This window comes from Chlamydotis macqueenii, chromosome 7 (genome assembly GCF_036417535.1).
Source record: "Chlamydotis macqueenii isolate bChlMac1 chromosome 7, bChlMac1.mat, whole genome shotgun sequence".
NCBI classification, from domain to species: domain Eukaryota; kingdom Metazoa; phylum Chordata; class Aves; order Otidiformes; family Otididae; genus Chlamydotis; species Chlamydotis macqueenii.
Window position 1 is genome coordinate 16,018,397 of NC_141562.1, and position 24,575 is coordinate 16,042,971.

At 45.4% G+C, this 24,575-nt stretch overlaps 1 protein-coding gene across 4 annotated transcripts in view; it reads left to right on the plus strand.

Annotated features, from left to right (window-relative positions):
* The window catches only part of PCDH15 (protocadherin related 15), a 323,439-nt gene that overhangs the window by 107,931 nt on the left and 190,933 nt on the right, over positions 1-24,575 (plus strand). For all 4 annotated transcript variants that reach the window (XM_086752822.1, XM_086752821.1, XM_086752820.1 and 1 more), the window contains one exon: positions 21,358-21,466. In XM_086752822.1, coding sequence (XP_086608948.1) covers positions 21,358-21,466 — 109 coding nt within the window. The remainder of the gene's footprint in view (positions 1-21,357; positions 21,467-24,575) is intronic.

Consider the following 24,575-nt stretch of genomic DNA (forward strand, 5'->3'; position numbering starts at 1 on the left):
CACAAAGGACAAAAAAAGTTCATTAACTTGTGTATATGCAAAGCATAATAAACCATCATAATCTTCAGAATTGTGACTCTACGGTAAATGCATCAAACCCTCAGTGTGTCGTGACAGAAAGTACGTCTTCCTTGCCAGGGAGTGGGTTGTTCTCTGAGCGTTGGAAGTGGACATGCCGTAGGAGGGAAGCGAGGTTCGAGCGGTACAGGAAAGGTCAACTTTATTGCGCTGGAGAAGGAAAAATGAGTTCGGTGGAGGACGGAAGTCATTTTAATCAGTGAGTGGGGCTGGTGTTGGGAACACAAGACGCTTTCAGAAAAGACGCTTTCAGAAGTAACCAGGTTTAATCAGCTCTGTGCAAATCAGTGCTGTGCTTATTATTGATAGCTAATTAACGTTGCAGAGGATGTGCTGTCTTTTCAGTACCTCTGGGCTTGAGGACGACAACCACTTAATGATTCTTTCTAAAGTAATCTCAGTGCAGTTCCTTGCGATCTGACTGTACAAATCCCAAGTCTTTCTAAATAGAAAACCTCCTGGAAATTCTCTTAGAGACATGTTAATATAAAACTTGCTGCAAAACAATTCATATCTGAAACTTCTAGAAACAGCATCTCCCCATCTTACTTAGAATGGCAGTCAAAGAATAAAGGTCATCAAAATGTGAGGGTTTTTTTTTTTTAGAGTGGTTTTAAAAAAAAATATTTCTATTTTTTTGCTGTGGGAAACACCTACTTAGAGAAGACATTTTATCCACATACCTACATGCAAACTAAAACCAAACAGTCGTCTTCGAGGTTTGAGAGAAACTTGCTGGTTCAGCCTGAGCTTCCATACAGATGCTAAGTAAGATTTTACTTTTTTTTTTTTTGTGGCACTGAAGCACACAGTCTTCTCAATTTGGCAAATTAAACATTTAGAGGGAGTTGAAGTTAATATATGTGGTCAAATCAACTTTAAGAAAACCTTTCAGTGGATAAGGAAGCTCTTTTTCCTGCGTGAAGTGTAACGGCTCACAGAAAAGCAGAGTGCTTACCCCTGCTGAAAGTGGTTTCTTTCTTCTTGGAGGCAGGACTGCATAAAGTCAGACGTCCATGGAGGTGAATTTCCTGCTGACAGTCAAACTGCATAAAGCTAAAAAAATCAGATTAGATTGCCAGTTTTTCTTGCCTAATCATTTTTTTCCTTGTTAGGTATGGTACATTTAAAACTGCTAATGACTGTGGCTCATTTAGGAAGTTCTTAGTTTCTGAAGCAGTTGTATCTCAATATGCCTTTTTTTTTTTTTCTTTCTTTGCCTTATTTTTACCAAGATTTGGAATCTTTGGTTGAAACATGGCAAGAGGTTTGCCAGCCTTTGGCTCACTCTGTGTAGTCTTGTGAGCTGTGCTTGCGGTTTAGTTGCATTGAGTGTCAGGAGATTATTTGAGATGTCATTTGTTTCTAATTATTCCTTTCTCAGCAAAACAGATGCTGTCCAATTTAGGGGACTTGATGCTAAATGTTCTTGTAGGGGCTGGTATTTACACTGCATCCTGGAATTAGACCACCGTGGAGCGCAATTATGTCTGCTGGTGTAATTGAATGTTTAAAGCATGGCTTGCCTTTGCGGCCTCCACAGAAAATGAAGCTTTCACCATTAGAACTGCCTGTGTCTCTTGATACAAATAATTTTGTTAAGGAAGGAGGTGAGTTTCGTGTTGAATAGCCTGTGTCCAGCAGTGATGGCTGGCATCGAAGCGCAGGCTGGAGCTGGCGGTGTGCCGGGGCACGCTGGGAGAGTAGATGGACTCTTCCTAGAGAGATACAGCTGCCGAGCCCAGGTAGGCTCTGTCTCTCACTTGCATTGAAGTTTTTTGGTTTGGTTTTTTTTTTTTTTACCCCTTCCATCTGTTTCTTTATGTTAGAAGCTCATCTTAACTTAGAATTCTGATGTGCGTTTCCCAGTAATCGATACCTGGGAATGCAGCAGACTCCTTAGGTGAAAGCTGGTATCTTGTTTAACATTTCTGCAGCTATTTTCTAATGAGCGTAGTAGCTCCAGAGCACAGAAAATCAGGCCTCTTGTACATTATTGTCTAAGCTGTTAACTGTCTGGGTTTACTGTATGCACGGGTTGTCCAGCTTTCTGTACGAACACATTCTCATCTTTAACACCGTGATAGTTTTGCTTTTTCTTCGCAAATGCTCCTGTTTCTGAGCCAATGGTAGACAAAATAGCACTGGCAGATCGTTACCTGCTGCTAAAAGGTTTCTGTACTTTGTTGTCTGTATGTTTTACCTTGGAATATTTATTCAGAAAAGCCTGGCAATTGGTGTTAACTAGGCTAAAATCTTTGGTGACAGATAGCATGTGGTAAGAGGTAAGATGGATGAGTTCTGGTGTATTTACTAGCCAAAAATTATTTGGTAAGCAGGCCAGCCATACTACAAGAAGTGCCTTAAAAATTGAGGCTGTATCTATATGTTCTTGGGTTTTTTAGAAAAGGCTGTGTCTGAGGTTGCGAATAGTCCCTTTGCCACTGGCGGAAAGACGGCCAAATGACTCATTTTTCAGATATTAATTTTTCATTAGCAATTTAGGTAAAACCTGAAACTCAGATTAGGAAAGGGAAAATGAAGATTGATTTCTGTGACATGGATGCAGGTGTGGGTGTATTTTTTATTGAAAAAGGCAAATTGTTATGGCCAAGTTATTTGCAGTATAGTTGAGGAGCAGATAGCAATTTTTCTAATTAAATTTAAGCGTAGATGCGTGATGAACTGATAGGCAATCTTGAATTGCTTTGGAAGTCAAAAAGCAATTCAGAAGCAATGATAAAATTCTCTCTGGGGTGCAGTTTCCTCTTTAAAGTTTACGGATAAACTTTTGATTTGCACGTTTTTCACTCTCTTCGCTCTAATTGCAGCCATACTTGGGTCACGAGGTTGCTACGAAGTTCAAGGTAAGGGACAATGTTAGATAAGCGGTAGTGTTCACAGCAGATTTCCTGGCATAGGTTTTTTTATCGCTTGATGTCGATGATTTTGACGTAACTGTATGGAAATGACTCTCAGCAAAGTCAAAATGGATGACTTTGGTAAGCTATTGATTATCTGCTAGGGTGTGATAAGGAGTCATAAAGAGTGTTTAAGTCTTCTGCTATGATTTTTCCCTACCTTTTCCTTTTTTTGTGATTAATTGCCTCCCATATGCAATCTCTTGATAAGCAGAGCTCTTTTTTTAAAGGAAATGTCACTGAAAAGTAGTGAAGCATGAAAAGGTTAAAATTACAACGATTGTGATGTTGCAGATAATTAATTTTTATGTATTTGGGCGTATACCAAGACCATATGGCTAATTAATAAGAATTATCAGTAAAATAGTCAGTGACTTTAATATGTGAATACATGAACCTGAGAATTGTTTTCTGTACTCTCTCTTAGCAGGCAGGCAAGCACTTCACTCCCTTGATGTATTGATCAGGCAGGACAGTTGCTGTTCCCTATCTGAGATTAATTTACGATTATAAATACAGATGTATTTCAGATAGAGAAGTTAACTTGGCTGCTTTTTGTCTCAAAACCAAACAAAACCGTGCTTTTAATTTCTAAAATGTAATGAATGTTTAAAGAAACTGGATATTTCAGTTACTGAAAACACTATATCTGGTTGAGAAAATATTAGCAAGGCTGTAGAATAAGAGAACATAATCTGGAAGATAATTTCCTGCTGGTGGTTTTAACCAGGCTGCTTTTCAGAAATAGAGTTGATGTCTGCGGCAGGAATAGAGTGATGTGTCACAGTTTGCTCTGAGTACAGGAAACCTGCTTGACATGTGAGATTACTGTGGTGGGGAGATGTTGCTTCTTGTGTTTGCTACGTATGGAAAAGTAGGGGAGAACAGTGATTTTCATTGAGCGAGAGAACAGGAAGACACGTGGGAAAAGAGAATTGGTTGAGCATGATTTCCGTGCTTTAGATTTTCACTAATACTGATCTTTGTTAAAATGCACGAACAGAGGTTTTAAGGGAAAAAGGATCAAACTTTGGCTAAAAACAGAAGTTTTGGACAATGTATAACCAGAAATTAAACGGGAAAGGAAAAATATCATTGCAGATCTTTGAAGCTGTGTTTGGAGAGAAGCACGCGTTGTTTCTTGCTAGGACTGGGTTACCGAGTGACCCGTGATGCACCATGGCTCTGGGGCTCCCTTGCTGGCCTGGGAGGAGTGGTACGTCACCAGAAACCCAGTCTGGGCTGGAGATTTGGCTGGTGGTGAAAACAGGCATTTATCAAGCTGTAAAGTGAACTTTCAGAGAGTTAATCTCAAATCTGATTCCTTTAATTATCACGAGAAAAGGGGCAATAAACTGGTAAAAATGACGGATATTATCATATATGTAATTGTCGTCTTTTTTCCAAATATGGAAATGTTCCACTAATTGCCTGATACTTATCATCATGGTTAGTAACTAACTGGGAACACTGAGAAAATATTCAATTCTTACAGCTTTGTCAGAAGCCGAGAAGAAAAAGGGTCCTCATTTTATGTGGAAGAAGTAATTGGGGAGCTCTAATTAGAAATCATTTCCTCTCAGAAATGAAGATGATCTGCTTTGATTCAGACTTTGCTTTGGCACATCAGCCACATAAAAAAAATTGTTTCTGAGAAATCGCCTGGGTTCCTGAGTGGGCTTGTGTGCAGTGGTGCAGGTTCACTAGCGTAAACCAGCTTTTTGTGTCCACAACCAACGCCAAAAAGCTGTTGAATTAATGAAGTACAAAAAACGCCAAACACCGTAGTCTTAGTTGAAACGATCTTGCTGTTTCATCCTCTTGTATTCTTTATGCATTCTCCAGTTTTCATTTTGAAGTTTGTTAGAAAGAAGGAAAAAAAACCCACCTGCCTCATAACATAACAAAGATGACCTTAACGTACTGAGTGAGATCGCTTACAAAAATAATGACGTGACGAGAGTAGAAAAATGTGATTTCTCACGTTTGTGAAAAATCCCGCAATCTGGGGTTTGAAACTGCTTTGCTTTCTGTGACTCCATTAATGGTTTTCAGATACGAAGTGATTGAGCCTTTCTCTCCTCAAAAAACAAGACCTTCAGGCAAGAGTGCCTGAGAAAGTGCCATCTCTGTCTTGTTCTGAGCTCCGGTCTGTATCTTTGAGTATACAATCAACTACCTGTGTGGCTTAATTGCTGTCCTGGATATTTGCCATGACAAAAAGCCACTTCCACAATATGCACTTCTGTTTTCTGTTTCATAAAACCGTGTTTGTTACGGCATGAAGTGGAGCTGTTGTCAAAGAAGCAGCATATGTATTAATTTATTTGATCCTTAAATGTCATTTAGAAACATTTAAAGGTTTTAAATGTTGACATTTAGACAAAATACTTCTGCAGCAATGCTTTATCAGTGAACTCACTTCAGAAAAATTCTCATCTATGTTGTCACACCGATCTTTGTAGAGATAATTATCATTTCAATAGCTAGGCTATTCCATTAAACTATAAACTAGCTGTTCGTTAAGGGTCAGGAAGAAAAGTTCCTCTTTTCAGCTTGTTGTCACAATGCAGAGGGTGCAGATTATATTAGTTCTTCAGTTAATCAAGGGATTCATTAATTGAGATTTTGCAGATGTGTGCAAATACACTTGCAGGTGATGGGAGATGAAGTAGCAGAGGAGCTTCCTCTCTGCAGTGGAGGTGTTCACCCTTGGTGTCTGCGGGAGCCGCTCTTCGTGCTGCTTCCCTTTTGATCACCTCCAAGTCTTGTGGTCCCGCTCAGAAACGGGGAGCAGCCGACAGGAGCCTTGCTGTCCCAGCCCCAGCTCAGTTTTTTCCCCAGTGCCCTGACCCGCTGTCTGAAATGGGAAGACACCAGAGAGGATGCGGTGTGCCATGCCCAAGAGCGTTTCCCTGCCTCCAGCTGTGGGTGTGCCCAATGCAGCCTAAGGGAGCACCCGTCATCACTGTTTACCAGTACGATTAAGTTTTTCCTCTGCTCTGTGCTATTGATAATGCTTCCGTAGAAAACCTTGCTTAAATCCTAGGAGTAGTTGCTCTAGAGCATGAGGAGATTCGTGGCGAGCAGGAATGCCCTCTTCTGAAGCGAGCAGACGTGGTTAGCGTTTGGGTCTGTGTCAGTACCTCCGGCGGTACAGCCGTGCTCCAGTTTAAAGCAGCTCGTCTGGCTTAGGTAGGTGGGAGTCTGCTTTGTAAGTAATTCCTGCTTTTTGTTCTGGAAGAGTGTTGGGATTTGAGAAAAGAAGCATTTAAATGTAAAAACTCACTGTAACGTATAAAGATGTGAGCATGGGCTCATGGATGAAGTATGTGAGCGCTGCAGGGTGCGTGAGTGTGTGTGCACATGTGATGTGTCTGCAAAACTGCAAAAACTTGTTGAAAATGAAAGGATCTGAAATACACCCAGGAAAACTTTTTTTTTTTTATAACCTTCAGTCTAACAGTGGCATTAATGCCACTGCTAACGTTACCATTAAAAAAGTGAAATAAAGTGATTATAACAACGGTGATACCAAAGTTGTGGGTGGCTCTGGGTGCAGAATCTCTGCCTAAAATTATCTCTTGACAGGGTGGCCGACTTCAGAGAGGAAAGGAGTGGTGGCTACGGTTTGAATAAAGTCAGACGTTAGGGAGTTACAGCGACATCCACATGCCTGAATTAGGAAAGTGCCTATTGAGTTGCAAGTACCCAAAAAAAACCCAAACAAAACCCAACCAAAAAAAAAAAAAACCAGTAAAGGAAATGTAGATGTTTCTGTGAGAGTGGTGGTCTGAAGTGGTGTTGTGCTAACCCCACATGTTAAACTCCGGTATCAGCCTGACCGATGGAAACACTGCTTGGCTGAAGATTGAATATTTCCAAAATTTCCTCTACTTTAAGACTTTTGACCTTGCCTGTTCCTCCAGGTGAGAAAATGGTTCCACCAAAGCAAAGTTCTCTGAAGGAAGATACTAAATGTGTCAATAAAATACTAAACCAACAACGTTATCTTAATAAAATCTGTGAGCTGCTGGTTTGGAGGAGGCAGCGAGCAGTTGGTCCTGTTCGCACTCGGTAACACACAATTTCATAGACCTTTTGCATATTTCTTCTTTGTCATTTTTTTTCTGGGCTGAAAGGTACTTGCTAAGCCAGAGTCTCTGTATTCAGGTTACTCCTTGCTTTTGATCTTAGCTTTGACCTGAATTTCTTGTGCGTTTTCTAGCACAGTATGTTGTGGCTCATTTTTGTGAGGGCCCAGGAAGCCGTCAGCCTCTTCTCCTGAGCAGTATGAAGTAAGGTTAAGTGTTCACAAACGTAGCTGAAGTTAGAGGCTGTCAGCGCAGCTGACAAACTGTATTCCTTTTTCCCATCTGAGAGAAATACGCCTTTAAAAGAAAACAAAATGAGGTTAATATTCCACCGACTTTTGTATTGTAATGAAATTACTCTCAGAAATTAAAAAAACCCATAATGTTTAAGTCATTATGGTGTTATTTAAATATTTCATATTTTCTGTGTTGAGCAGAAGTGCCCTTGTCTTGGGCTTTACAACTGCGTTTCTCTTGCCTCGTTCTGAATCCTGAACAGAAATCATGATAATAATAAACATAGCGTCAAGCATTCGAACAATAATCAGGGAAATAGAGCTCATAGTTTGTATGAAAAGAGTGAAATGTCAAAAAGGAAATGTTTATTGTTCTTTAATCATAGTCATCGCACTGGAACAAGTAGAACTTCTGGATTGAATTCTTGCTTTTCCCTGAATTGCACGGGAGATGATACCTGCGTGCCAGGGCGGGAGGCTCGCTGCATAATGCATTTCGTTTAGTCTCCAGCACGGATTCCCTGTGGGAGACATTTATTATAAAGCATGTCAGATACAGAAAAAGCAATTTAGTAAGCACTGTGATCAGATCCCGATGAAATGCATTCTTCTTTGGACCTGCTGTTCCTGGAAGACGTCACTGATAAAAATAGTCTCTATTTTCCTCTTTGCTCTGATTCATAATGCTATCTTGATGCTCTTTCAAAATATTTTTTCCCCTCAAAGGTGGCTTGTTTTTACAAACAAATGAAAGGCATTGTGCTTTTTGACAACTTACTCTGTTAACAACATGATCTGTCAGGATATTTGAATTTTACAGTTTTCACTTTACTGAGCTGCATAAATATTGGACACAACAGAAATCTGAGAACACAGCAACCATGGATTATATTGAAGAACCAAAGAAGGTGCTAAAAGCTGTATGACGATTGTAGTGCTGAAGTTAAAAGGATGATCTCTTTTAAATAATGAATCTCATGTCTTAGGTTTTCCCTCAGTTAGCAAATCCCTTTTTGTACCTTCAGAGAAGACGTGAGAAGTTAGTTGAGACGTGCCAGCTTGTTTAAATTATCTGCTGTTGCTTTTCATCAGTGGCTTTTACAAAAGTAAGTAAACTTCCTGAAAATAAGTAAATAGAAAAGCTAGATTTGTTTTAAACTTGCAGATCAACCCTCCCTTACAAGTACTTTCTGCTTATAGAATCATAGAGTGGTTTGGGTTGGAAGGGACCTTCAAAGGTCATCTAGTCCAACCCCCCTGCCAGGAGGGGGACATCAGGACAGGACATCCCTGACTAGATCAGGTTGCTCACAGCCCCGGCCAACCTGGCCTTGAGTGTTTCCAGGGATGGGGCATCCACCACCTTTCTGGGCAACCTGGGACACTGTTCTATAACTCGCATCGTAAAAAATTTTTTCCTAATTTCCAATCTAAATCTACCCCCCTCTATTTTAAAACCATTACTTCTCGTCCTATTGCAACAGGCCCTACTGAACAGCCTCTCCCCATCTTTCTTGTAGGCCCCCTTGAGGTACTGGAAGACCGCTCTCAGGTCTCCCCGGAGCCTCCTCTTCTCCAGGCTGAACAGCCCCAACTCTCTCAGCCTGGCCTCATAAGAGAGGTGCTCCAGCCCCTTGATCATCTTTGTGGCCCTCCTCTGGACCTTCTCCAGCTGGTCTATGTCCTTCTTGTGTTGGGGGCTCCAGAACTGGACGCAGTACTCCAGCTGGGGTCTCACCAGGGCAGAGTAGAGGGGGAGAATCACCTCCCTCGACCTGATGGCCACACTCCTCTTGATGCAGCCCAGGATGCGGTTGGCCTTCTGGGCCGCAAGGGCGCATTGCCTGCTCATGTTGAGCTTCTCGTCCACCAGCACTCCCAAGTCCTTCTCCTCAGGGCTGCTCTCAATCCATTCTCCACCCAGCCTGTATTTGTGCCTGGGATTGCCATGACCCAGGTGCAGGACCTTGCCCTTGGCCTGGTTGAACTCCATGAGGTTGGCACAGGCCCACCTCTCCAGCCTGTCAAGGTCCCTCTGGATGGCATCCCTCCCTTCCAGCGTGTCGACGGCACCACACAACTTGGTGTCGTCAGCGAACTTGCTGAGGGTGCACTCTATCCCACTGTCCGTGTCGCCGACAAAGATGTTGAACAGGGCCGGGCCCAGCACGGACCCCTGAGGGACGCCACTTGTGACCTGTCTCCACATGGACACTGAGCCGTTGACCACCGCTGTCTGAATGCGGCCATCCAGCCAACTCCTTATCCACCGAGTGGTCTGTCCATCAAACCCATGTCTCTATAGTTTAGAGAGAAGGATGTCAGTGTCAAAAGCTTTGCACAAGTCCAGGGAGATGATGTCTGTTGCTCGTCCCTTGTCCACCGATGCCGTCACCCCGTCATAGAAGGCCACCAAATTGGTCAGGCACGATCTGCCCTTGCTGAAGCCATGTTGGCTGTCACCAACCACCCCCTTGCTCTCCATGTGCCTTAGCATGGTTTCCAGGAGAATCTGCTCCAGGACCTTGCCAGGCACAGAGGTGAGGCTGACCAGCCTGTAGTTACCTGGGTCTTCCTTGTTCCTCTTTTTAAAAACGGGGGTTATGTTTCCTCTCTTCCAGTCATCGGGGACCTCACCAGACTGCCACAACTTCTCAAATACGATAGCCAGTGGCTTGGCAACTTCATCCGCCAGTTCCCTCAGGACCCGCGGATGGATCTCATCAGGCCCATGGACTTGTGCACCTTCAGGTTCCTCAGATGATCCCGAACCTGCTCTTCGAGTACAATGGGCGGTTCTTCATCCTCACAGTCCCTGCTTGCACCTTCTACAGCTTGGGTGGTGGGACAAGAGCTCTCGGTGAAGACTGACAAAAAAGTCATTGAGTACCTCAGCCTTCTCCATGTCCTGGGTAACCAGGACACCAGTTCCCTTCCGGAGGGGGCCTACATTTTCCCTGGACTTCCTTTTGTCCCCTACATACCTATAGAAGCTCTTCTTGTTGCATTTTATATCCCTGGCCAGATTCAGTTCTGCCAGGGCTTTGGCCTTCCTTACCCCATCCCTGGCCACTCGCACAGCCTCTTTGTAGACCTCCCAGGCTACCTGTCTCCGTTTCCACCCTCTATAGGCCTCCTTTTTCACTTCCAGTTGGTCCAGGAGCTCCTTGCTCATCCATGGCCTTTTTGCCCGACTTGTTCTTCGTCGGGATGCACCTCTGCTGAGCTTGGAGGAGGTGCTCCTTGAATGTGGACCAACTTTCCTGGGCCCCTCTTCCCTCCAGGGCCGCCTCCCATGGCACTTGGCCCATCAGGTCCCTGAAGAGGCCGAAGTCCGCCTTCCTGAAGTCTAGGGCAGAGAGCTTGCCATGGAGTTTCCTTGCTGCCCCGTGGATCTTGAACTCCACCATGTCATGGTCACTGCAGCCAAGGCTGTCCATCAGTTTCACGTCCCCCACCAGCCCCTCCCTGTTGGTGAGCACAAGGTTGAGCATGGCACCCCTCCTTGTCGGCTCCTCTATCGCCTGCAGGAGGAAGTTATCATCCACGCATTCCAGGAACCTCCTGGACTGCCTGTGCCCGGCCGTGTTGTCTCTCCAACAGATGTCAGGGTGGTTGAGGTCCCCCATGAGGACCAGGGCCTGTGACCGTGAGGCTGCTCCTATCTGGCTATAGAGCGCTTCGTCTGCTCTGTCCTCCTGGCCAGGCGGCCTGTAACAGACCCCCACTGTAACATCCCCCGTCCGTCCCCATCCTCTAATCTTGACCCATAAGCTGTCAGCTCCTCCTCCATCCCCAGGTGGAGCTCCACACACTCCAGCCGGTTGCTGATGTAGAGAGCGACACCCCCTCCTCATCTCCCCTTCCTGTCTTTCTAAAAAGCCTATACCCCTCCATGTTGACGCTCCAGTCGTATGTCTCATCCCACCACGTCTCCATGATGCCAATGAGGTTGTAGCCCTGCTCGTGTGCAAGCATCTCCAGCTCTTCCTGTTTATTGCCCATGCTGCGTGCGTTGGCATAGAGACACCTCAGCTGGGCCCCCGGCAAAGCCGACGTGCTGGCTGGAGCGACAGGGGTGCTCTTGGATCGCAGATTAGGTTCATTTGTTAGCTGTGATCCTTCCTCAGCTTCTGGACCCTCGGTGCTGGCACTGGTGCCGTGCTGACAGCGGTGGGCTGGACTGTGCTCCCCCTCCCCCAGCAACACCAGTTTAAAGCCCTCCAGACGAGCCTGGCAAGCCTTTGTCCAAGCACACTCTTCCCCCTCTCGGTTAGGTGCACGCCATCCGCCCCTCGCAGCCCGGGCTTCTCAAAGCTCGCCCCGTGATCTAGATACCCAAAACCCTGGCTGTAGCACCACACTGGGTGCTGCGGTTCCGGTGCAGCCTGTGCCTGGAACCAGGCATCCAGCTCCCTCTCCGCCTCCCTGGTGTCCCGCAGCCTCCTGACCGCCTCCTGCAGCTCAGCCCCTGCCGCAGGAGCCCCTCCACCTGGGCACACCTTCTGCAGCCAGGGCTGCCGCCTGCCCCTGCCCCGGGAGCGGGGTCCGGGCACTGCCTGCAGCCCGAGCTCTGCACCGCAGCCTCCCCCCTCGGCTGCTCCGTCTGCACGGAGGCACCGACCGCCGCAGGGGGTGCCGGTGCAGGCCTCCCGGCCGGAGGTGCAGCCTTTGCTCCCAGGCGGCTGTTGGCCATCTTGTCCTGAGAGCCGTGAATCACCAGGTGCCCCGGGGCAGCGCCCTGGCTGACGTGGCACGCCCTTTTGCCCGTCCCGTTCGCCGCGCTCCGGGTCGCTGGCGCTCCCTAGGCCCCGCTTTATCCGGGGGAGGGGCCGGAGCGCCGGTGCCCCCTGGCTCCGCCCACGTCTCGTCAGCCGCTCTCGCGCGAGCTGCGGGCTCCTGGCGCCTCGCTCCGCGCCCCGCGGAGCTGCCCTGCCTCGGGAATGCCCGCGCTGCGCTGCGCCGCGCCGCTGCGGATCGTGCGGACTGCGAAGCTGCTGCCTCGGCGACTGCGACTTATGCATGTGTTTGAACTGAACACTGTTAGCAATTAATTCGTAATGCCAGTTGTACTATCTGCTGCTGACAGGTCGATTCCCCTGGGTGGGCTGTTACTGCACCGTTCCTGTTTCACTGCTGGTATCAGTCAAAGTTCCATTTCACCCAAGTGCTGCACAGCAGAGCTAATCTCCAGGAATGCTGCTCAATGCTGCTCGTATTTCATGTTCATATCAAATGTGGGCGTTTTGCACAGCCTGGTTGGTCTCTGCAACATCATCTGGAGGTAGGAAGCAGTATTTTAACAGAGCGTGACCCTTCAGATGTATAGAATCGAAGAATCTTTAACGTTGTAAGAGACCTCCAAGATCATCAAGTCCAACCACCAACGCAGCACCACCATGCCTACTAAACCACGGCCTGGAGTGCCACGTCTACACGCTCTTTGAACGCCTCCAGGGACGGTGACTCCACCACTGCCCTGGGCAGCCTGGTCCAGTGCCTGACCACTCTTTCAGTAAAGAAGTGTTTAGTGATATCCACCCGAAACCCTCTCTGCCGCAACTTGATGCCATTTCCTCTCATATGTACAGCGTTGCAAAAAAAAAAAAGTAGTGTAAATTTAGGTGAATTGGTTGCAAATCTCTAGGATTGAGCAATGTAGGTTTTTACGGGCTTGGTTTCCTCATGTAGGCTTGTCGTTTCTTGGGGGGCAGTTTCTGAGACACTGAATTGTTGCTGCACAAGCCTGTTCAGCCCCTGTGACAGTTTTATCAGAACAGTTTTCTGCAGAGGATTTGCTCTCCGTTCTCTTTCAGCTTCACCATACATTTCAAATCTACTTGGGGTTTTCTTCCTCTCCCTTTGTATTGGCTTTCAGTTGAGATCCCAGCCCAAAAGTTTGGTGTTCTGTATCGTGTCAAAAGGAGGGTCAGAAAATCCCCTTCCCCCTCTGTTCTTGTACGTCGTTGCGTTGTATTAGCCCTCGGAGAGTAGCGTAGGAAATTCTGCAAACCCCTGATGCGAGGCGCTGCCTCCCGCTGTGTTTGCTCGCTGGTCAGAGGGAGGGTCTGTAGGAACTCGTAGCTGTTGATAGGGAAGCAAGAAGAGAGGGAGAATGGTGGGATCCTGCAAACAGGAGATTTGACAGGACGTTCTCAGTCTGACTCATGACAAGTTTTCGGTACTATCTGCAGCTGAATGTACTCTTCTAGGGTGTTTCTTGCTTTTGGGGTTTACTTTACTTGGCGTTGCAGTACTTTCTCCGTGTTACCCACATGTGAGTAAGTACGTTATGATGGATTGGTGTTCAGTAATGTTTTGTCACAGCCCTTGTTGTTCTGGCACAGCATTTGAAGCAGCAGCAAGAAACGGTGTTGGAATGGCTCTGCAGTTCTTCCTGCTGTTCTAGTACTGTGTGTTGGCAGTAGCGGATGCGTTTCTGCACAGCGCGGACGGTTTCCAATCTACAGCTGGTGTCCTAACCTCACGTGTTCCTCAGGAGAGCACGAGGAGAACCAGTGTAACCGTAACCATTCGTCGGTTCATCAGAAATTTTGTTGGTTTAATATTGTAGGGCTGCTTTTGAAGGGTTCTGGATGTCAGCATGGGGTAACGCTTGTTGCCTTGCTAGTATTTTCTGTCCAGCAAAAAGCTTCTCACCCTTGCTTGGTAGGGCTGAGAGTTCTGCTGCCTCGATCGGTAAATTCATCAGGTGAGCTGTGAGTGGGATGGGTGTTGAAGGCCCCTGGGCTTTGTTTAGAGTAATCGTGTATTTTCCTTAGTTTTGTCCAAAGCAGCAAAGACTATAAGTTGTCAAACACAAGAAACAGCCTGTGTGTTTCGGTGATTTAATCCAGTTTGCTAAACTCTTTTTCTGTGTTTTAACCTGACGACAGAGGGGCAGAGGACTGTGGTCTTGTTTCGTGGAAAATCATCGAGGCACTTAATCGGTGCAGCATTTATTTCTTTTGGGAAGCAGGGATGGCTGGCAGCTGGAAAGGGGGAGGGCAGGGCAGTTGGCTTTGCTTGCAGTTGTTGATGGGGGACGCCACTGCGGAGCAGGGTGGGGAGGTGGGAGAGGGTCACGACTGTGACGGTGAATGTGAAGGCTGAGGAGAAAAAGAAGGGGGAGGTACTTGGAAATGTAGGGAAAAAGATTACTTTTTATAGTTTGTGGCAAATTCAGTGACATAATTGTCATCAATCTTCTAGTGTTGAAAGCAATCTCTGCAGCGCTGTCAGTTGAGCTGATGCAGATCAAAATACTTATTTGCCATCGTATTAAAAAGTATCTTTCTAAACCTCTCCCCCCAAATTAGTGGATATTATAATCTGAACCTGAATAAAATAGAAAAAGCTAGTATTTAGGAACTAGGTATAGTCTTTTCACAATTGAATACATATTCTCATATCCTGGGGAGACATTTTTTCAATAGTAGACAGTTTATTGAACTCCTCACAGAAAACTGAACAGATTGTATGTGTGTATACGAGTGCCTTAGGGCTCCTAGGGCAACTGAGTAGGTAACGCAGGGTTCACTATGACCTAGGAAATTATTTTACAAGAATATCTGGTAAGACTGTAGTTTAGGATGGGTTTTCCCAGCCATGATAGTAATGCATATCTTGGGTAAAGGTCAGTTAACTCTGCATCTGCGGAAGAAATGCCACCACAAACTGGCTGACCGAAATGATAGTGAACACTCCTTTTTTGGTGGATTGTTGCTCAAGGCACTAGTTCACTGAGGTTAACTGACTGTGTTTCAGTTTCTCAGAACACCATCATTTTTGTGACAAGAAGCAGGTAAAACAAAAAAGCTCTATGCAGAAAATCATGTTGTTCTAATTCTAAAAATGTGTCATTTTCTCCCTTTTTCTCATCTTCCCTAGAGGAAGAAGTTCTCTATAAATAGATACAGTTGGCAAATTTAGCTTTGCATCTCAGGTAGACCGTAGAAAAGATAGGACATCTTTTTTTCTTAAATCAGAGCTATCCGTGCTATCACTGCACAACAATTGTGGTCCTCTGTCTTTCAAAAAAAAAAAAAAAAAAGAAAAAAAATCTCTAAACTTGTGACTCACAGCAAGTACCAATCAGTGCTTTTTTCTTATTTGAATGCTTGGTACGTGCTAGACTCAGTGTCGTGGCAACCTGAATTCAGCACGGTGCTGTATGGGATACAGCACGGGTAGCTACTCTGAAGTCCTAAGTTGTTGTTCACTCTTGCAGTTCGGTTCTGGTAAGCCGTGACTCCATTCCATGTAATTATTTAGTAACGCACAGACAATACCGAGAGAACTCATAGATGCGGGGAGAACTCCGTTACTGAGCGGTGAGGTTTTCAGTCACTTAAAAGCTACTGTTTAATAATGCCTGAAGGTGCTGTGTTTTGAGGAGGTTTCTGGGTAGAAGTGTAGATGTGCAGTGTTAAGTTCAGCTTTCACTGCTAAGAGGCTGAACTGCTTTTTATTCCATCACCTTCTAGTAGAGTATTGCTGACCTGCGTGGCGGGAAAAATCAGGAAGATGAGCTCCGAGGGAACTTAAGAAGAAAGGAAAGCATTTCTGTTGGGAAGGGCCACGAAGTCCCTGAAGCTGCCCTGCTGTAGCTTATCGGTCATCATTTAGCAAAAGGGACCCTCTGGGGTTTTTGGCAACGTGCTGGCTTTAAACCATTAGTAGTATTGTCCCAGAGATGTAAGGTCCAAGCTGTTACCTTCAGAAGACTTCGTGCAGTGCTGAGAAGCAATGTTTTACCCTCAAAAAGTGGATGAGGAAAATCTCTGGGGAGGAGGGTGGTGAGGGGAGCGTTGGCGGAGGAGGAGGAGGCAGATGGCAGTCATTTGAACAGTCAGTCAGAAGTGTCTGTTAGGAGGGCGTGGGTGCTGAAACAGAGAAGCAGACGGAGAGGGAAACATCGGAGACAGGCTCAGATGTGGTGGTGGTGGTCGGCTCCTGAATAAAAGCAAGAAGAGGTTTGTGGGTGAAGTCTGTTCAAAGATGTAAGCAGGAGCACTGGTGTCTGGAGGCTCCGTTTCTCTCCTCTCCAGGGAAGTGTGCCTTTTGCCTCTCTAATGAATAAATGGGGTTGTTTAGAACAGACCTGGCTCCGTTACTGGTTTCTTTTCTAAACAGAAACAATTTGCAGCCATATTGTGGCTAACCACACAGGTCGAAGGGCAAGACGTAAAAAGAGCGTAGCAAATGAATGTAAGCGTTGTCCAGCTGCGCGAAATGCGGTAAGACAAAGCCTTTGAATTCATACTTGCTGTTGTGGTTTTTTCTTTTCTAGCGCTTTCGATTTTATAACAGCAACCTCAGGTAATGTCCAGTCATCTTTGCCGTCCTTCCCATGACAGAAACTCGATGCTGCTGCTTTTTGAAGTGTGTGGTGGTTGGAGACAGGGGTAGGCGAATGGCACTGCTGCGTGATATTTATGAATAAACATTTTATCATTCACTGATCACTTCATAATGAGTTATGAACGATCTTTCTGTGGAGAAGAGCTGAGGGAAGGGTTCCCAGTGCTCTGTCCTCAGAGCCTCTGAGCAGTCAAGTCTTGTTTGACTTCATTGAGAAGACGCATCGCGTTGGCTCATTGCCCTCCCGAACGTTGCTGAGGTTTCTCTGAGAGTTTTGGTTGGTGGTTTCTCATAGAACGTTTGAATGTGGAAAAGGAACATGTGGGGGGAAAAAAATGAGGTAGTTCGTTAAGTATGTGGCCTCACTGTTTGTGGATACACAGGTCTTCACTCATGTTCAGTCTAGGCCAGGTTTTCATAAGAGTACTTAGTGCGGGAGCTTGTCAAAGCTGGCTGGAATTCCTCGCGCGCTGTATCAAACAGTTCCGTTCCCGCAGGAACCACGGTGAGTCTGAGAGCCTGGATTGCCCTGTGCAGAAGACCAGACTTTCCCTGCTGTGCTGTATGTATTGGTGTGTTTGCTCAGAGTTGTATTGCATCATCTGCTAATTTTCCCTGGTACAAGCCTCAGGCTTCGTGGTGGTATTCCGCTGGGTTGTCCTTTTAATTCTGGTGTTTCATTTGCCGCCTGCTGTTCCTCGGGTGCCAAGCGCTCTTAAGCAGGAGATCACGTAGCACAGCAAGTTGAGATGATTCACTTTTGCCTTCCTTGAGAAACCCATTTGCTCTTGGCCTCGTGTTACTCTTCATTTTGCTTGTTCAATGTGTAACGTCTCTGTGAATACTGTGGGGTTTGGTTTTTGGTTTTGTTTTGTTGTGGTTTTTTTTTTTTTTTTCTTTGTGGGACCTGCAGGGCCTCCCACATGGAGAAGGTGCTGGCATGGGGACCTATCCAAGTCTTTTCATGACAGAGGAAAAAAACTAGGTTTTGTGTTACTACCTTATTCCCTCTGAGCTCTTTTAAATTATTTTTTTCTTCTCCCTTGATCATCTCCTGGCCCTGCAGACTCCCTGGCAGGCTTCCTGTCACAGGTCTGTTTGAAGAAGGATTTATTTTTTTAAATTTATTAATACTTGTGATAACATTTGCAAGTTGGGGTTTGGATTTATTTTTTTTTGGCCCGCCTAATGTTGTATTCTATATTGAACCATTCTGTGAAGCAGCTGGAAGTTTGTTAAAAGCAGAATGAATAACTGAGAGAACTCTTTCCTAATGTGGAAAAAGTAAATAAATTACTGCATATTTTACCCTAGAATGGACATGATCTGTTTGGTTGGTTTTTAATCACTTGGTTCTGCCAGAGCCCAGGAACCCCGTTATGTTCCTCGCGTGGAAGTGGCTGGTTTTGAAGGCCATTGGTTTGTTGTGAGTTGCCTTTCCTGTACCGCTGCGTAGCTGTGCTGACTTCCCTCGCCCTTTCTCAAGTCTGCCTCAGTAAAAACCCCACGTCCTCTTTCTTTGCCTCCTACAGAGTGTCCTTAAGCAGACGTGGGCCCCCTGCAAACATCTCACTCCTTCAGTAATCTGGTTTCCATCCCTCTTAATGAACATCCATCTTACCGAGCTCTCTCCTGAGGCTGAGAACAATAGCCATAGAGGGCTGGGGTTTTTTGTCTTTTCCAAGGATGTTGGATCTTAACACACAATGGTAGCTGTCGTAGACCCCCTTTTGTGATGTTTGCACACTGCGCAGAGCTGTGGGGAGGCTCTGCCTCCTCTGCTTCATTCTGCCTGTATGTGGCCCTGCCCTTTCTCTCTGAGGCCTGGGCAAAGCCTCGCCTTTTCCCTGAACCTCCTGGCGAGGACGGCAGTGGGTGTTTATTGTTGTGGTCTGCCAGTCTCTGGGAAAAAGCGCTAACCGTCTCATGCAGAACAGTTTTGGGGGCAGGACCGGGACCTTGTCCCGATGAGAGGGGCTGCGGGGAGCTGCTGCAGGCCCCCTCAGCCCCAGCGGCTTTGTGACCAAACGGCACCACGTCAGCCGGGCCTGGGCGCGGTGGGAGCACCGGTTTGACCTGTTGTGTTTAAAAGTGCTCAGGAAAGAAAGAAATAACCCTGTGTAATGATCATTGTTACTACTGCTATTGATCCAAGCGTGTGTTGACTACACATTTTTAAAAATGATTCTTTTTAATGAAAAGTACATGTACACCTTCTGAAACGATCCTACATCTGCTTTTACAAGTTCAGTAACACGCTTAATGGCTGCTTCTTTGCGCGGTTATGTTTTCGTAGCTCCAATTTAAGTTTAAATGAAAAAGATACATGCGTTATCTACAGATCATTAAACCAATATGAAAGTACCTTTAGCTGTACTTCAAGGCCTGTCAGCCTGCGTAGTTCAAAACAGCTTTAAATTATCCCTGGACATTTCAGTGGATTGCAGCTGCTGTTGTTGCATGAGACCTTCTAGTTTACAAGCGGGCCGTTTCAGGGTGTGTACAGGGCTCAGAAAACCAGCTTAGATGAAATCCATTAAATTTTTACACCACCTTTCATTCTTAGTTTTCTTTCACTTCTGCATAAGAAGTAAATGCCGTAGTTTTGTTATACAGCTTGCTTCGGTCCAGTTGATGACTTTGGCTCTGAGGAGTCAGTGTAAGTGGCAGTGTCGGATAAAACATCTCTTGTTCAAGTGGAACCTGTTTAATTTCAAATGCAGTTTTTCTAAATGCTGCTCTTGAGCTTCTTCTGGAATCTGGAAGCAAAGCGCACGTCCTTGTAATCGGAGTTATATCCAACAATGATTATCCTGGTCTAGTTTCGGCAGTCGGGTACAGCTGACGAGAGCGGCTCCATCGCCGTTACTCTAGAACAGACTCGGATGTTTCAGCCTGGCCTGCAATATTGTAATGATGAGTTTGAAACTGAGCCAGCCCTAGCAAATGAGATTGGCTTTGTGGTCTGTGTTTTTAACTACAATGTAGATTTGTCTGAGAGTGCCTCAATTGATCTGTAAATTTAAAAATAGCATTTTAGTCTTGGACAGTTTTGTGCATAATCTTCTCTCTCAGCGTGTAACTTTTATGCCGTCCTAAAGCATTTTAAAAATTCAAACATATGTCAAATCTATCTTCTTTTCTTTTTCTTTATGCCTATTTTGAGCTCTTCTTCCTCATTACGCTTTTAAGAGTTTAATTTTTTAACGAGTCAAAAGTGGAAACAGGCGCGTGACAAAGGACCTCGCCTGCTCGTTGGGAACTGTGGGAAAAGCCGCGGTCCCGTGTGGGTAGGCAGATGTTCTGCACCCAAAACTACTGAGAGCTGTGTAACCGTGCATGGCTGCAAGCCCCGGCTCCTGAGCCTGGAAAAAACTCATTGGACCCAGTAACTTGTAGGAAATGACTTCTGGGTGGGCAGAAGAGCAGATGACCATAGGCTACATATCCAGAATGGCAGGAGGGGCTCTCGACTCTCCCCTCTTGCGAACTACCTGGCATCCATTCCTGTCTTGTTCTCCTCCTCCCGGCTCTTCTCTTTTCCCTCTAGGTTTCTTGATGGACTTTGCTAAAGCTCTGGCAGATTTCCTCCGAATCTCAGCAGGAGGATTTCTAAAGCCTGTGCCAAAACCTGGCCAAGTGTGGACTTGTCTCATTCATGTTCCTACACTGAATTGCAAGTTCCCCTCTTGCAGAACATGGAGCGGTAGAGCTTTCCAAAGCAAAGGCTGCCAGGATCAGTCATACATGGAAAAAAGGCATCTGGTTTTTCATAGAGGTTATTAAACGTCTTGGCCACACAAATAAAACTTCCAAGGAGGGGAGGGAAAAGGCTGATGCACGTACACTCATGGAGTAACTACGTTTCCAGCTGATGAAGCAGCCAGGGTTACTGCAAGTGTTCTTTTGGAGTTGGGAAGGGCAGCCGTGGTGTTACCACTCGAGAGTGTATCGATTGTAGAAAAACTTACAGAAATATTCAAAGCAGCAGTGAGAGCACTGAGTGCTGTTAGTAGGTACAAGAGTGCTGTTAAGGTGGTGGGTCAAGAATTGGGCGTACATCTGAACAAGCTGAAAGCCCACAAATGCTTTTTTGGGCTTTCTGTTTCCATCTTTGGCACGGCATGCAGGAGCACTCCACTTCTGAATAACGGAGTGGATTGTTGCAGTGTCCATCAAATGTACCTGTCTTTGAAACGTCTGTTCCTTGGCTTGAATTTCTTTTGCAGTATGTACTCACGTGTCACAGCCGCTCTAGCTCCTCATGATTCCCAAACGCAATTTGTTTTTATTTCCTCTTTTAAAACGTTTGCTGTATTTCACTGCTGTGCTGATGTCTGAAGTGTCTGGCTCCGGGGACTATTTATAGCAGCGTAGCCAAGCATTTGCTTGGCTGTTTGTGAGCTTCCTTCCCTTGAAGATACTGTTATAATATAAAACATACGTAAAAGAAAGGAGATTGCTGTAGAAATGTGTATATTGCCTACTTATTTTTTATTTCAAAGGGAGCATGTGCTATAACTGTTCTTTAATATGAGAAAAAGTATTTTCTCCTGCAGTGTCAGCAAATATCCCTTTCGGTGAGATGTTTTTGTGTTAAACCTAAAGATCTGCTGCCGGCTTTCTAATTTTCCTGTTTCAAATCTGTCTGGTTTCTCATTTCAGGCACGTGTGAATCCCATCAGTGTCACTCCACCCATACAAGCCATAGATCAGGACCGAAACATCCAGCCTCCTTCCGATCGACCCGGCATCCTCTATTCCATCCTAGTTGGTTGGTGTCTGCTACTCTTGCTATCGCTCACAATCAGTCGCTTTGTTATGACCGGCCAGAGAAAGATTGACTGGGAGAGTGGAAACCTAATAAAAATTCAGATTGTGGTCAGTGGGATGTTTGAAATCATTGTTGTACCTATTTATGTGTAATTGCAATTTAGAAGCTGATTTCAGATGGCTGCGTTATTTGTTGTTATTTATTCAGGTTAGACTCAGAATTGCCTGGTTTAGCCGACGGAGCAGCACAGCAAGCAAAAGGAGAGAGGCTTGTCTGCGCTGCTGGCTGCGCTGCAATGCTTTTTTCATTTGTAGGTGTCAGTGCACAATAAAAGGTACTAACGAAAGGCAATTAGAGTGAGTTTCCTTCCAAAAGTCTTCTGGCACAGAGCAACTTGGAGCTGTACTGCATCCACCTTTAGTTTTGCTGCCTGTGAGCTTGCATGCTTCCCTTGTAATTTAGTGGGTTTTCAGTTGACGATGCAGTTTTCTGGCCAGAGAGACAGTTCTTGAAAGAGTTCACAGGTACTATTCCACTGTAGGGTTTTGGGTTTTTTTTTTCTGCTGCTTTCCTCTGTTTGGCATTTGTTTCCAGTTTCCTAGCTTGTACGGTTTGAGAATGGGAAGGTCCAAGGCAGTGGTTTGCAGTGGCAGCCCTCCACCCGCCCAGCTCTTCCCAAAGAGAGGGATGCCGCAGGGATTTCTGTGCCTTGTGACAGGCATGGGAATGCTAACTCGTGTGGTTGGTGTTTGGGTAGCAAGCTCGATTCCTTCAGGCTGTCACTGGATTAAAATGGGGCAGACCAAGGGATTGCTGTCAGCTGGTCCTCCTCCACCAAAACTGTTCAGTAAGGAAATCTGTAAATGCTTGTGGGGTAAATACACCAGGAGTTTTTACCTTAGCAAACAGACTTGCTTTACTTACAAATGGGTTTGGCTTGTTTATAAATTCTGCCCTTGACAGTTATGCCCTAGTGCAACGTTTAGTCCGTTTTTTATAAAAAGTTCTTTGTGTAATTTGCAAAGTTCTTCAGCAGTGAACTTCTTAAAAATTGTGTTTCACTAGCCTATGAAATTTCTAATGTTTGACTGTTTTGATCTCAAAGAAATAATTCACAAAGATGCATTATGGCAATTTGGTTGGGTTTTGGGGATTTTTCAATGGAAAGCCTATCTCTTTTTATTTTATTTTTCTTTTTTTTTTTTTTTTTGCCATGGTCTTCAAAAGGATTTCTTCTTAGATTTTAAGTCTAACTTCATCTTTGCCAGTATGCAGTGCTATTTATATTTTAACCTTTACCTCAGAAAATATTAAACAGTTTCACAGGAAATAGGCCTTACAGATAGTTCTCGTTAGACGGATTTTTCCCTTGCTTTAGATCTAAATGTAGTTCTTCTTTATATATTTGGCTATGTCTTTTTTTAAACACTGGAAGCTCTGAACCGTGCCCATGGACTGAGAGAATAAGCTACTTAGCGAATATGAGGATGATTTTGCATTTTATTTGATGAGACCCAGTTCTGATTTGGTGGTTCTTTTACCCTGCTTTTTTCTTTCCACCGCACACCTGTACGAGTCGAGCCCTGGCGTGTGCTTTGGGCACTGTAGATGTTATGTACAAATGCTGTGCATCCCTCTCAGTCTCTGTAGGATCTCCTGTAAAGTCCTGTTTCTTTTAATGAAGCCCAGCATCCTTGCAGCGATAACTCACTTCTCCTTGATGTAGCTTTCTAACTTCAGCCTGAAGTGCCTGTGAATATCTCTGCTGAAGAGGAGGCTGTGGGTGAACCTTTCCAGTTCCCACAACAACAGGTTCCCCTGCAGCTCCTTGAAAAGGAGTTACGCATACTCAGTGAGGTAAGAAATGCCTGTGGAAGTCTCGTTACACAATCTGATGAGCGTAACAGCGCTGAAGACAAAAGTAACTTGAGGGTGAGGCGCTTGAGAAATGAAGAAATATTTCACGTGTGTTACTAGGCTATTATTTTCTACTTGCTTCCTCGTTCTGACCTCTGGGCGCGATCCTCTCAAAGGATATATCGAGATGTACTTGCTCAGGTAGTTACAGACTGGTACTGATGAAATGATAGGCGATCAAGCGTTAAATAATCTTGAGGGTCGTCCTAAGATCAGAGAACTAGTTGCGGCGTAGTGCTGCTGGGATGGTTGTGTGCTGTTTAAAGTATTGCTGAAGTACCCAGTGAAAGAGCTGGCGTTCACAGTACAGTGAAGTACTTTGGAGAAGAGGACTGAACCAGGGCCACGCAGCAATATTTCACTTCCTATAAAGTGCCCAGGATCTTTACATTTGGTAGTGTGATGTTTGGAGTTTGGTTTTTTTTTCTCCTGTGCTAATTCTTCCAGACCTTGACTTTCAGAAATGTTAATGCATCTGCGTTATTGCAGTAGGCCCGCATCGCGTTGGACGTACACAAGTGTGTGCGCAAGCCCTTAGCGCACGTAGTGTGTGTGCGAGAAAAAGGTGGACGCCAGCTCACCTTCTCTCATCTGCAGTCTCACCCTGTTTTTGTTCGTTAGCGCTAACTGCATCGCAGCCCTGTGCTGCTCTTGTATTTACTGCTCAGCCCTGTTTGAAGGCTTTCCCTCAGCTATTTTGATGAGTAATTTTAAGGCTTGCTTTTCTCTGGGGTTGGTTCTTGGGAAAAGTCAGTTTTTCCTTTAAATCCTCAGCTTCTGCTTTTCATCCTGGAACTGTCTCTGTGATTTCTGCTGCCAATTTTGAACAATTAAGTGTTCTATTTGTGTGATACTTAAATTAAGACGACATTTTCAGGGGTTTCTCTCCAGTCCCGTGAGCTCCCCGATGCATTTGTCCCCCATGCAAGGTGCCCCACAGAATCCCTCCTCTGGCTCTGAGAAAGCAAATTTAAGAGTGCTCTTCACCTTGTGGGTATTTCCCTCTGCAGTAAGACCAAGGTAGAAGAGATGATGTTCCCTCCCGGGCTGTCAGCTCACTCCTTCTGATGCCTGGGCCAAAAAAAGTGAAACCCAAGGTCTGTTGAGCACTCAGTGCTCATTTTTTGGTGTGGATAGTGCAATCTCATCTCCACGTGCTCAAGTGCGGAAGAGAAACAGTGTGCCACCCTTC